Source organism: Oppia nitens, unplaced genomic scaffold (genome assembly GCF_028296485.1).
Source record: "Oppia nitens isolate AA-2021 unplaced genomic scaffold, nextdenovo-longstitch-racon4-pilon3 scaffold42_pilon_pilon_pilon, whole genome shotgun sequence".
Taxonomy (NCBI): domain Eukaryota; kingdom Metazoa; phylum Arthropoda; class Arachnida; order Sarcoptiformes; family Oppiidae; genus Oppia; species Oppia nitens.
The window spans coordinates 413,671-426,579 of record NW_026533224.1 but is presented as its reverse complement, the minus strand read 5'-3'; the positions used below and the strand labels follow the sequence as shown (position 1 = coordinate 426,579).

The window sequence follows — 12,909 nt, the reverse complement described above, 5'->3', positions numbered from 1 at the left end:
TAAATCAAATAAGAAAAACAAAGGATAGGACAGAGTTAGGGATAAAGAATTTGAAAAATTGCTATAAAATAGGGGAAAATGTTACCAAATGTGCAATAATTATGTTAAAGTAAGTGTGTGTTTGTTTGTGTCAAATGTATTTTTAAACGCTGTTATTATTATAATTATTATCAATAAATATGAAATCATTCATCGGTTTCCTCAGAGTCTTCATCATCTGAAACGTATCGTTTGATTTGTCGGGCCATTCGCGGCTTATTTCGCGAACCACTAGTCGACGGTTCCGACGATCGGTTTTTGCTTTTCATTTTGATTTTCATTTTAATGTTCGAGTTGTTGTCATCGTCATCGTCATCATCGACATCGTCGTCGTCATTATCTTCCTCTCCCTAATCAATCGATAATCAAATCAAAACTCAGTAAAAAAATTGATACAAAATATCCGTAAAAATAATAACACAAACCTCTTCGTCGTCGTCATTATTATTGTTATTAGTGTTGGTGTTGTCGTCTTCTGGTGTAAACGAGTCGTCATTTTTTTCAAAGTTTTCTCTGGCTTTGGTGAACACCGATTGCAACATAATTGAGTCCTCATAGATGAGCGATCCTTCGACGTTATAGGTCTGTGCGTTTCGGCACAACTGCATAAAGTCTTCCTGAAGATCGTCCAGATTTCTGTACCGATGATTGCCGATACGATTCTTGATTTTCTTAATGTCCACTGGTTTGCGAATCACTTCGTAATAATCGGGCAATTCTTTACGCGACGGCAATTCCATAAAGGCTTCGGACAATACCCGATCGTCGGCGTCGACATAATTGACGACAAAGTGAAGCAGTTTTTTCATTTTGGCCATCAGTTTGGGTGGATTTGGTGGATGTTTTTCGAGTGTTGGTCGACCTCTCTTTTTCTTGATAGGCGGTGGCGTTGACTTATTATCGTCATCGTAGTCATAGTCGCCACCCTTTCGTTTTTTGCCTTTACCCTTACCGCGCGGCCGTTTCGCCGATCGACTCAATCGGCCTTCGGTGGCCTCCAATTCGTCAATATTGCCGTCTTCGATGGCTTTGAGCCACTGTTTTTCAGTCAACGAATCGCTGTAATCAACTTCTTTGCGCTGTCGTGAGCCGCGACCAAACAGTTTGTCCTCTTCTTCCTCATTGGTCAGTCGTTCAACTTCGGCGTCGTCTTTGATGAGCCAGGACGGCAACTCGTCCTCTTCCATAAGCCTCGGCCGACGCTTTATACTCTTGGCTTCTTCGCGTCGGCGGTCAATGTCCATCTGTCCGAACATATCGTACTCTTCTTCGCTTCGGGCAATCATACCATTGATATTCTCATCGTCCGGCACTTCATTTTCATCTTCATCTTCGTCTTGTTCATCATTTTGAAGAATTGCCTAAACAATACAGAGAGAGAGAGAGGCAATAAAAATAAGTTACAAAACAATACAAAAACAATTGTTTCAATAAAATTATTATCAATTACCTGTAGAAACTGTTTGCGTTCAGTGCCGGTAGATTTCTGGTCAAACATACCGGCCTGAATCACCTTCTCATCCAAATTCAACTTATACTTAGCGGCGGCTAAAATGCGCTCTTCAACCGAGTTGACGGTAACCAAACGCAATACTCGTACTTCATTTTTCTGGCCAATTCGGTGAGCCCTGTCCTGAGCCTGTAAATCTTGATGCGGATTCCAATCCGAATCAAATATGATGACAGTGTCGGCCGCTTGAAGATTAAGTCCCAGACCACCGGCTCGAGTGGACAAAAGAAAGATAAAATAGGGCGAATCCTTGGCGTTAAACATTTCCAACAGTTGGCCTCTGTCTTCAGCTTTGGTGGTACCGTCGAGTCGCAGATAAGTAAAACTTCGGTAATTGAAATAGTCTTCGAGTATTGTCATCGCTGTTGTCATCTGACAGAAAAGCAATACACGATGGTTTGTTACCCGCAGTTTCGGCAATATTCTGTCCAATAGTTCAAATTTTCCGGACGCCCGAAACAGATCAGGCCCGGACACTATTTTGTCGGATGAGCCGCAATGGTCGGCATACGCTTCCTCGATGTGCTGAAACATAAACGGATGGTTACATATCTTTCTCAACTGCATTATAGAGTTCATCAGTGTTCGTGTTCCGCCTTTGCCTTTCTTGTCTTTTTCGGAGCCATCGGTAAGCAATACACCTAATAGTTATTTCGGTAATAATAATAATAATAATAAAATCAGTTATTTTAAACTTGAAAATGAATACTAATATTAAAAGTACAATACCTTTGCTCTGCATGTGTCGATAGAGTAGTCGCTGAAGTGCCGACATATCGCACTTAACACAATACTCGACTTTGTCGGGCAACTGACTCTCCACTTCTTTCTTGAGACGTCTGAGCAGAAACGGTCGCAAAACTTTATGTAAGCGACGAATGATAAGAATCGTTTCCTCTTCGTTTAGTTCCACTTTTTCGCCGGTTGTGGCAAACGGTGCGTTAAACCACTGTTCAAAAGTGTTACAACATTTGAATATCGATGGCAACAAAAAGTTGAGTAATGCCCACAATTCGGGCAATTTATTTTGCAACGGCGTTCCCGTCAGCAACAGTCGATGGGGTGCCATATAGTGGGTGTTGAGAATCTGTGTCAACTTGCAGTGATGGTTCTTCATACGGTGTCCCTCATCGATGATCATATATTTCCATCGAATCTTTGCCAATATAGCCTTGTCTTTGATTACGTACTCGTATGTCGTCAACAATACGTTAAACTTTGTCGACTTCATCTGAGTAGACATTATTCGGCGGACATTTGGCGAACCTTTTTTTAATGGTATTAAAAAAATACAAATAAAATAAACAGCAAAATTAGATAACAAAAAAAAGCATTCACACCTTTGTAGGCTACTTTGCTGACAGTGGGCGCCCATCGATCAAACTCAAGCATCCAATTAGACATTGTCGACAGGGGTACTATTATAAGAAACGGCCCGTTATTGCGTTTGTGTTCAATTAGATGAGTGACTAAAGCAATCGTCTGAATGGTCTTTCCTAAGCCCATCTCATCGGCCAAAATGCCATTGAGATTGTTATTATAGAGTGATACCAGCCATTCGAGACCTTTGATTTGGTAGGCCTTTAGTTTGCCGAAACTCGATATAATTGACGGCTGTTCGGTAATCACTTCTCTGATGCCGTGAGCAATATTATAGTAGTTGACCTGATCCTGATGTTCTTTGTTATACTCGTCGTCCTCAGTGGTCACTGGCTTCAGATTAGTTAAATCGGGACTCTTCAGCTGCTGTTGAATAGCGTTAGATATCTCGATAGCCTTTTCTTCGTCATCGTATTCCTCTTCTTCGTCTTCTTCATATTCCTCTTCTTCGTATTCCTCGTCATCGCGCGGCGCTTCAACATAGCCGGGATGTACGTCCAGCCATGCCTTCAACTGGGAGGCCAATGGTGCGTCCTTACCACTGATTATATTGCCGTCCGGATCCATAACATTCACGTGAATCTCCGAATGTTGCGACGACTCGTCCATAAGTCCTATTTATCGGTTAATAATCGTATTGTTTTGAAAATAATAATTAAAAAAATCTCATCACTACTACTATCGGTAATATCTAAATATTAAACACAAAAACAAACAAACAAACAAACCTTCCGTTTGTATTGAATCATTGGCAGCACTATTTCCCTCCGGTTTGTTGTCGCCTTCAGTTGTTTGCGGTTTCTTTTTCTTCTTGACCTTACGTTTCTCTTTCTTTTTCCTTCGTTGTTCATCTTTATGTTGTTTAACCATATCCGTCAAATTTTTAATATACTCATCGGTTTGCGACAACAAGAACGCCAATCGTTTATCTTTCTTCTGGTCAATCAGTTTACGATAGCCTTCTTCGTCTTCGGCCATCAAACGTCTCATTCTTTCCTTTTCGATTCTTTCCTGTTCTTTCTTCTGTTCGCGTTCGGTGTTGGCGTGATATACGGCCACAGCTTTGTTCACTTTGGACACCTTAACCAAAGTATTTCGGTGATAGTCTTTGAAGTCTTTTGCGTGCTGTAGGACAGCGTTCAGGTATTCCTGATGTTTCTGTCGTCGTTTCCTTTCCTGTTCAATCTTCTGCTGTTTCTCCAATTTTTCGGTGACTCTGGCCTCTCGTAAACCAATTCGTTTCGTACGCTTATAGAGTTTGGGATTGAGTCCAGTCTCCAGAATAGTATCCTTTCTCATACAAGAAACCTAATTCCGTTAAAAACAAAATAAAAATACAATTATCTATTAAAAAATCAATTGACAAATCAAAAACTGACCACTTCTTGTCGTAATTGTTTCTGAAAGTTCAATAGTCGAAGTGCTCGTAACTCAATCATGGCTTTGGTCCGCAAATCTTCGGGCAAATTTGCCGGCAGAGTCGACAATTCGATTATTCGGTGGGCAATTCGTTGAGAGATACGATTCTCTCTTTCTTTTAGGATCTCAATCGGATCCATGCCCTGCGGTTTGGCCACTGGTGTGACACGACTTTGTTTCTGTTGCTGCAGTTGAGCCATCATTCCTTGATAAGCATTTATCTGTTGCTGAGTCATCTGACCGATTGGTGGACCGCTAGCCGGCTGCGGCTCGTTCACCATTGGCGGACCCATTTGTGTCGATGCCATTGCTTGACCACCACCCGTCGAGGCGGCGACCATTGGCAGCTTATTTGTTACGTTGGGCCCAATTGGTGGAGCCGGGGCTCCTGGAATTGGCATCTGATTCATTAACGGTGGCGGCAATTGTGCTGACACTCCAGGCGGCGGCTGCTGATGCTGCTGCATTGCCGAAGTAGTTTGTGGCGGCATATGTGGAGATAATGCAGGTGGTGGTGGTGGCTGTTGACCAGTTACAGAACCAGGCGCAACTGGTGGTCCGACTGATGACACCGGTGCCATTGGTGGTGTATTGGGCGGACCCATTGGTGAGCGCACCATCGACATTGAGTTATCTAATAAAAATCAATGACAATCAATTGCAATCAAAGTCAATCAAAACCTATGAATCAAATGCTGATAATTATTATAGCATTTACCCATTAGTGGCCTCCATTGGTGCGGTGGTGGTGGAGGAGGCGGACCCATAGGCTGTTGCATTTGCATCTGCATCTGAGGAGACGGTGCCAACATTTGAGGCGATGGTGTCATTCGTTTACCGCCGAGCAAAGCCTGTGTGATGTGCTCGGGAATCGCCTGACTGCGGGCCAACAATCGGTAGGCCATTATTTGGTAACGAAGTTGAGTCGCCTGGTGTGTATTGAGTCGGCTTTCAATCATAGCACCACCGCCACCAATCGTGTACTCGCCGGCGAGACCACCGTTCATCGCATTCATCGGCGGCATTGGCTGCCCTGACGGCGAATGTGCCGGCGATGGCGGTACCAATCCCTGTGGAGAGGGCGCAGTCGGTGGTGGTGTCTGTCTAGTTGGCGGATGATGTTGTTGAGGTGGTTGTTGTTGTTGTTGTCCACCAATTGTATTAATCATAGCGCCTGTTAGTGGTGATTGATGTGGTGGTGGACCTCCTGTTGGCGGTCCTCCAAACTGTTGTTGTTGTTGTTGCGGCGGCAGCGGAGGCTGTTGATGGTGTGGTGGTGGCGGCGGACCGTAATTCATCATCAACTGGTTCATTGGTGTCATTTGCGGTGGTAACGGTGGCGGTCCGCTGCCGCCGGGTCCTCCTCCGGGTCCAATAGCCGGTCCACTGTGTAGACCACTAATGCCAGTTCCCCCTCCTCCTCCTCCTCCTCCTGATTGAGGCGGCATTGATGTTGATGATGATGGAGGTGGTTGTGGTGGTGGTGGTGTGCCGTACGGCACGGGAGGTGTCGACATTTTTTTTTATCGGTAAATATCTAACCGAATGGTCATTAATAATGACTGACAATCACTCCAACACTCACTAAACAACTTATAAACGTTAAGTTAGTTTCAAATTCAATGTTTGCTCTCTTTTTTTGTTTGTGTTTATTATTATTTTGTTTCAAATAATATTTAAATGCAATTCAATTGTAATAAACAGTAATAAACACTAATATATATTAATATTAATAATACTTGACTTTAAAATACAGTTTCGAGCGGTGTTTAAGTCTAAGTGAATGAATGCACAAAATATTTCATTTAAATTATTAGTAATACAGTAATAGTCAATACATTTCATACAAATGGCGAACACAAAGACATGTATACATGTTTGCAGACATCAGAGGGAGACTCTCTCTCTCTCTCTCTCTCTCTCTCTCTCTCTCTCTCTCTCTCTCTCTCTCTCTCTCTCTCTCTCTCTCTCTCTCTCTCTCTCTCTCTCTCTCTCTCTCTCTCTCTCTCTCTCTCTCTCTCTCTCTCTCTCTCTCTCTCTCTCTCTCTCTCTCTCTCTCTCTCTCTCTCTCTCTCTCTCTCTCTCTCTCTCTCTCTTTTTCTCTCTCTCTCTAAATGTTTGAACACATATTTATTAAGACATTGTTATTGACTAATAGGGGGCAGTGTTTGGACAGAGGTTTATAAAAGACATTCAAACAATTATTATTTATCGGTTTGGTTTTCAATCGGGTAAATATACCGGTTATATATAATCAAATTATTATTATTTTTTTTTTTAATAATTACCGGTAATTCAATTATATTTAAAATGTTTGGCACTTAATACACGCCATATTGCACTTAATATACAATATATTTGTTTTCAAATTATTATAAAAATTATTAAAATCATGGTTTTCATATTTATAATTGATTATGAATTATGTTCAAGATAAATTTTCATTATTTCTAAAATTTAGTTAATTAAATTTTATTATCCATTTTAAGTTTTACAGTTATTGTTTTTCAATAAAGTTTATTTTAATAATAATAAAGTAAATTATTATAATTAATTGACTAGGTTAATATTTCTATTAATTATAATTTTATACATTTTTAAAAAAAAAATTATAAGCAAATTTAACATTATCATAACTAAACTATTTGCAAATAATAATTATTTTTAAAAAAATATTAAGTTAATTAAATTTTATTAAAAATTTTATTACTTTAACATATAGCTAACAATTTATTACACAGTAATATCAAGCAAAATCTAAATTTAATTTATGAATACAAAACAATTAAAATGATATAAAAATAATTTATGTTAGACATTATCTTTTAACTAAATTATATATTAAAGTATTTTTATTAAAAAATTAAATTAAAAAATATATTATACACTTATATATATACTGTATATTTGGTATTATTAAGTAAATATAAGCAACAACAACATTATTATTATTATTAACAACAACAACATTATTATTATTATTAACAACAACAACAACAACAACAACAACAACAAACAATTATATACCAGTTGTTTAGTTTAGTGATGCAATGTTGTTAAACAAGTTAGTTATATAATACTGTATATAATAGTACAGTAATATTTCAATGACCTGTTAATACCAGGTAGAGTGACCTCACTATTTAATACCAAATAACTTATAGTCAACTTTTTTTATAATGTAGTAGTCATGTCATAGTATACTACTATATGTAATAGTTATACAATATATTTATTAGTGGTCCTCTATATTAGCAAATATCAAACCAAATATTCAGTCATCAATAAAAATCAAATAACTGATAATCAATTTGCTAATTGTTGTTATCTATTTTAAGAAAAACTAATTGTATTCAATATATTTTTTTTTTAAATAATCATATTTTTATTAATTAAACTGTATAATATTAATAATAATATTTTAATTATACTGCTAATAAAAATAATGATAATTTAATAATAATAATATCTAATAATTTTTTTTTAAAAATATATATATAAAATGATTGGATCATCAATTCATTCAGTAGTATTAAACTTTCAAAAGATTGCATTCATTACATGGACTGCAATCAAGACATATCTCAATGGACCCTATTATTCATATCTGGAGCTCAACCGTAACTTACAATTGTTTGGTATATATATATATATATTAATATTAATTTTTAAAATCTTTAATTTATTGAGCAATTAGCAAACAAGCAAACATTATCCGACAAATAAAATTTATTTAGCAATAAAATTAACAAAAATCTATTAAAATCTATTGAATTAGGAAATGTTCGCAAACTTAGTGTCGATGATGAAGATATAGTTAACGATTTGAACGGTAAGGTTTGCATCATAACGGGCGGCACTCGTGGCATTGGCCTAGAAGTGGTCAAAACATTGCTTAAGAAAGGCTGTCATGTAATCACCGGGTCATCAGCTGATGGACAGGAGATCGAGAAACGACATAAAGCCATCGTTGACCAATTGAGCGATCAATGTACCGGACAACTGGACATATGGCCGCTGGACTTGTCGTCGATGGATTCTGTGATGCAGTTTATCGACAAATTTAAACAGTCCGGCCTTTCCGTAAACTATTTAATATGTAACGGTGCCGTCATGTTTGCACCGTTCAAGTTGACAGCCGACAACTTTGAGACACATTTGGCGGTCAACTATCTGAGCCATTGTTTGCTTATCGCACAACTCGTCGATTCGTTGGCCGAGTCGGCCAAACAAAGCGGACACAAATCGCGTATAGTTTGTGTGTCGTCGGGAGCGCACAGGGCGTCTACAATCAGATTTCAGGACATACACTGCGAACGACTGTTTTCCATATATCATGCCTATGCCCAGTCAAAGTTGGCTCAAATTATGTTTGCCTATAAATTCAACGAATGGCTAACGAAGACTACCCGTGCGGCCGATGTAACTGCAGTGACGGTCAGCGGTGGCCATCAATTGTCCGATTTTATTACCATAGCTTGTCTTCATCCGGGTGTTTGTCGTACCGATTTGATGAAGGAATTCAATTTCTTTAACCTCAGACCTATACAATCGTTACCCATATTTAGAGTAAATATTATTTTATTTTTTTTATAAAAATACTATATATTGATAATTGGTTTCATAATAATACTGTATAAACTAATTACCGATAATTTTTGCAGAACGCAGAGGAAGGAGCCGAGACCACCATCTATGCCACCCTATCGTCTCATATGGAAGACATCAGTGGTGTCTATCTGGAGGACTGTCGGGTAACAAAATCCAGTCAAAAATCATACGACAAACTGATACAACAGCAACTGTGGACCACTACTTGGAAACTGTTAGATAAATGGACAAACAATACCATGCTTTATGTTGTCAATCAATTTGCAGATAACTCAACTGCTCCTCAACAAAATAATGACAATCAACACCATCAACAACAACAACAAGGTGATCAACTTGATATTACATATTTGACTTAAATGTTTGTATGGTAAAAATTATTTTATTATTTATTTATTTATTAAATTTTATATATTTTATATGATTTTTTAAATAATTAATTTATTTATACTATAATAATGATATTGTATTATTATAATAAATATTTTTGGTTAAAAAAAAAGTTTCTAGTATTTGTCAAAGTTTTATTATCTATATATTTATAATGAATATTCATACAAATAAAAGTGGAATAAATTACTGTAATATTTAACTAAATGACAATATTTATTGTAAAATTATTATTTTTAAAATTTTCATATATTTGAATATTTTTTATTAAAAATTATTAATTTAAATTGTTTTATAATTTATTTAAAGTTTAGTATAGTTATGTATGTTTCCATTTAAATAAAACATACAATTTAATTGACATTTTGATAATTTATCAATAATTTTTGTTTACCACCAATAATTGTATAACGATTTCCAACTATCGACCACTTGTTGTGCCCTTTGATTGATAAGCTTTTGTGTAATATCTGTTAAATATATCAATTGATATTTTTTGGCCATATCATGAACATCAAACAAATTGATAAACTTATCATTAACTTTATTATCACTATTATTATTATTATTTATCATTTGATTATTGATTATTTGGTAATCAATTTCTTCAGTTATATATTTTGGTGGATTTTCTAGCATTATTTGCATCAATCTGTCGCTGATATTGTGTTCAATTGATATGAATTGATATTTATTGGCAACTATTATGGCGTCAAACAATTGCCACAATGAAAGCCGTTGTTGTTGTTGATGATAATCCCCATCAGATATATTGATAACCAGTTTGAAGGCATCGATCATTGATTGATCCGATTCCGTGATTATGATCTCTGTTTGATTGCATTCCAACATTGATAAGGAAAACATTGCTTTAAAATAGTCACTGTTTGCCATTAATTTGTTTTTATTTACTATAATATTTCGTTTAATATATAAAAAACAAATTATAATAATTAGTTTTCTGTATATAAATAATTAAATATATTTCTAATTTTTAACACTTTTAAACAATTTATTTTTTTTTTAATATTTTTATCTGTTAAAAATTGTTAACAAAAATAGCTTGTTGTTAGTAAATATTATTTTTTTTAAAAAATAAATATATTAATAATTGTTATAATTTATGATAAAATACCTGTTATCCTATGATTAGCCAATTTTATGAAAACAATGGATTTATTATCATTATTAACACAATTATCATTATTACACATATTTATTTCAGACATTATTATTATTAATAGACAATTATTTTTTGAACTCTACTCTAATTAAATTATTTATCATAAAATTTAGTATACAGTAAATAAAAAAATATTATTTTTATAATTATTATAAATAATTATTAAATATTTTCATTATATTCTGTATATGTTTATATTGTCATCTAAAACATTATATACTAAATTTATAGTAACAATAATTAATTAATTTTATATAACAATTAGAAATTTACGAATTATTTTTATTAAGAAAAAAACAATTTTAAATAAAAAATCAACTTTTATTTTATTATATATTATTTTTATTAAAGTTACTATTTTTTCAAGTAATATTTGAATTTAATTTATTAAAATATTAGGTGCAAATTATTTTTGTTTGAAAATTGTTTATGCTTAAATTAAGACTATAAATAAAAATATTTAACATGTTTTAAAATTGAAATAATTAATTAAATAAAAAAAAACCTTGATTATATTAACCAAACAAGGATTTTATAAAATTTATTACTAATATTTAAAAACTATTAACATTGAAGACATTGAAAGTCAATGAAATATATCAATACTATCAATATATTGATATATAGTATAAGTTATTTTATTAATATTCATCTTTAAATTTATTTTTTTATATCATTTGTGTTAAAACTTTATAATTATATTTGTCTACTAATAAATACAAAATAAATACAAGAAACAAGTTTTATGGATATGAAAATTTCTTTATTTAATTAAGAGAAATAAATAAATAAATCAAAAAAAAAATTAAGTTACAGTAAAGTGTTTTATTTTATGGAGATTCACACACACATAATAAAAAAACAATAAATAAATAATGAAAAATAAATTACTGTTAAAAAAATGATTAATTAATTTAAATTACATTTTATTTTTTTACTTATCATTATATATACTTATTTCACTTTCAAATATTATAGTTTTTACGTCCAAAGTTTGATTATTAATTATTGTTATTGTTGTTGAGGTTGAGTAGGAGAAGCTATGACAGCAGCACCGATAGGTTTGGTGGCATCGATGGCAACATTACCGGAAACTTGGTGTTCAACAGCAACTACTTTACCGCCACTGTTGGCTACCACTCCATCTTCGGCTATATGATCAATGTTGACAATATTTTTCGTTTCTTCAATATTAGTAGTAGTAGTCTGTATGACAGTCTTTTTGAGATCGCTATCAGTTAGTTGTATGACTGGTTCGGCAACTTTTGACTCGACGACCGCCGCCGGCGCCGATACGACCACTTTTTTTACCGGTTCGTCCACTTTCTCTTCAAGTGTTGTCACAATCTTTTTGTTGTTGTTTGTGTCGTCTTTCTTGATGTTATCAACAATTTTTTTATCATCTTTTTCTGGTTCATTGATATGTTTTTTGGCTTCAATAGCGGAGACAATTGGCTTGATTTCACTGCTAACTACTGCTGGTTTGATGATATCTTTTTTGTTAGCAATTTCAATGACTTTGTTGTCATCATTGTTGTCTGATCGATGGACAACTACAGTCTCAGGGGCGGCGGCGGCGGCGGCGGGAACTACCGGCGCCGATGATTGACTTTTGATGGCCGGCTGCTCTTCTGGTTTGATAGCAATTGAGTCCATCGACAATACCGATGGTTGTGGCAACTCTTGCTTAACTTCAGTCTTATGGCTTAAACCGGAATCCAATTTGTGATCAATTTTGATGACTGCATCTTCTTTTTTGTGGTCATCAACTACTTTGGCGATGACTTTTTGTTCATCAGTTTGTTTGTTAACAATTTTCGGCTCATCTACTATTGGTTTGATCTCTTTTTGTAGTTCAGTATTTCGTTGTTGAAGCACCTGTTGTTGTTGTTGTCCCTCAACTGGTGCTACTTTTGCCACTGGTTGAGCTTCTTTAGCAACCACTTCATCGATGATGTCCGACTTTCTTTGCTGTGGTGCCATCACTGATGATTTGACGGCGACAACAACACCTGGTTTCGGTGCTTCTCTATTATTGACGACTGTCTGGATCTGTTCGTTACCTGACAGGTGTTGTTGTTGATGTTGATCATCGGCTGTCAGTACTTTATGGGCAACCAATTTGTTTACCGACGGCTGGCGAGGACTGGAGTTCTCGGAAACTACTACAGCAGCGTCATTGGATGTCTGCCTTAAATCGCCAGTAATTACCGGTCGGTCAACGGGAGCGCCTGGAAAACATTTAGCAAAGAAAATAAAACATTTAATGAATAGAAAAAAAACATTTATAACTAAAAAAAAATAAATATTTTTTTCATTATACCATATATTGTTTGAATAATATAAACGATGAATAGACTGAAAATAAGTTTCATAT

At 34.9% G+C, this 12,909-nt stretch overlaps 3 protein-coding genes across 3 annotated transcripts; 1 reads left to right on the top strand and 2 right to left on the bottom strand.

Moving 5' to 3' along the window:
* On the bottom strand, positions 1-6,145 carry LOC128959192 (transcription activator BRG1-like). The gene is made up of 8 exons (XM_054305132.1): positions 5,067-6,145; positions 4,309-4,982; positions 3,658-4,237; positions 2,890-3,543; positions 2,279-2,815; positions 1,490-2,190; positions 465-1,400; positions 1-389 (listed from the first exon to the last, which is right to left on the bottom strand). Exons 1-8 carry the CDS (start codon positions 5,863-5,865, stop codon positions 186-188), a joined length of 5,085 nt encoding a protein of 1,694 aa, XP_054161107.1. The 5' UTR covers positions 5,866-6,145; the 3' UTR covers positions 1-185.
* Positions 6,146-7,850: 1,705 nt separating this feature from the next.
* LOC128959185 (dehydrogenase/reductase SDR family member on chromosome X-like) lies at positions 7,851-9,318 on the top strand. Its single transcript, XM_054305125.1, has 3 exons — positions 7,851-7,986; positions 8,127-8,917; positions 9,013-9,318. Exons 1-3 carry the CDS (start codon positions 7,851-7,853, stop codon positions 9,316-9,318), a joined length of 1,233 nt encoding a protein of 410 aa, XP_054161100.1.
* Positions 9,319-11,520: 2,202 nt separating this feature from the next.
* LOC128959191 (uncharacterized) lies at positions 11,521-12,909 on the bottom strand. Its single transcript, XM_054305130.1, has 2 exons — positions 12,856-12,909; positions 11,521-12,763 (listed from the first exon to the last, which is right to left on the bottom strand). Exons 1-2 carry the CDS (start codon positions 12,905-12,907, stop codon positions 11,544-11,546), a joined length of 1,272 nt encoding a protein of 423 aa, XP_054161105.1. The 5' UTR covers positions 12,908-12,909; the 3' UTR covers positions 11,521-11,543.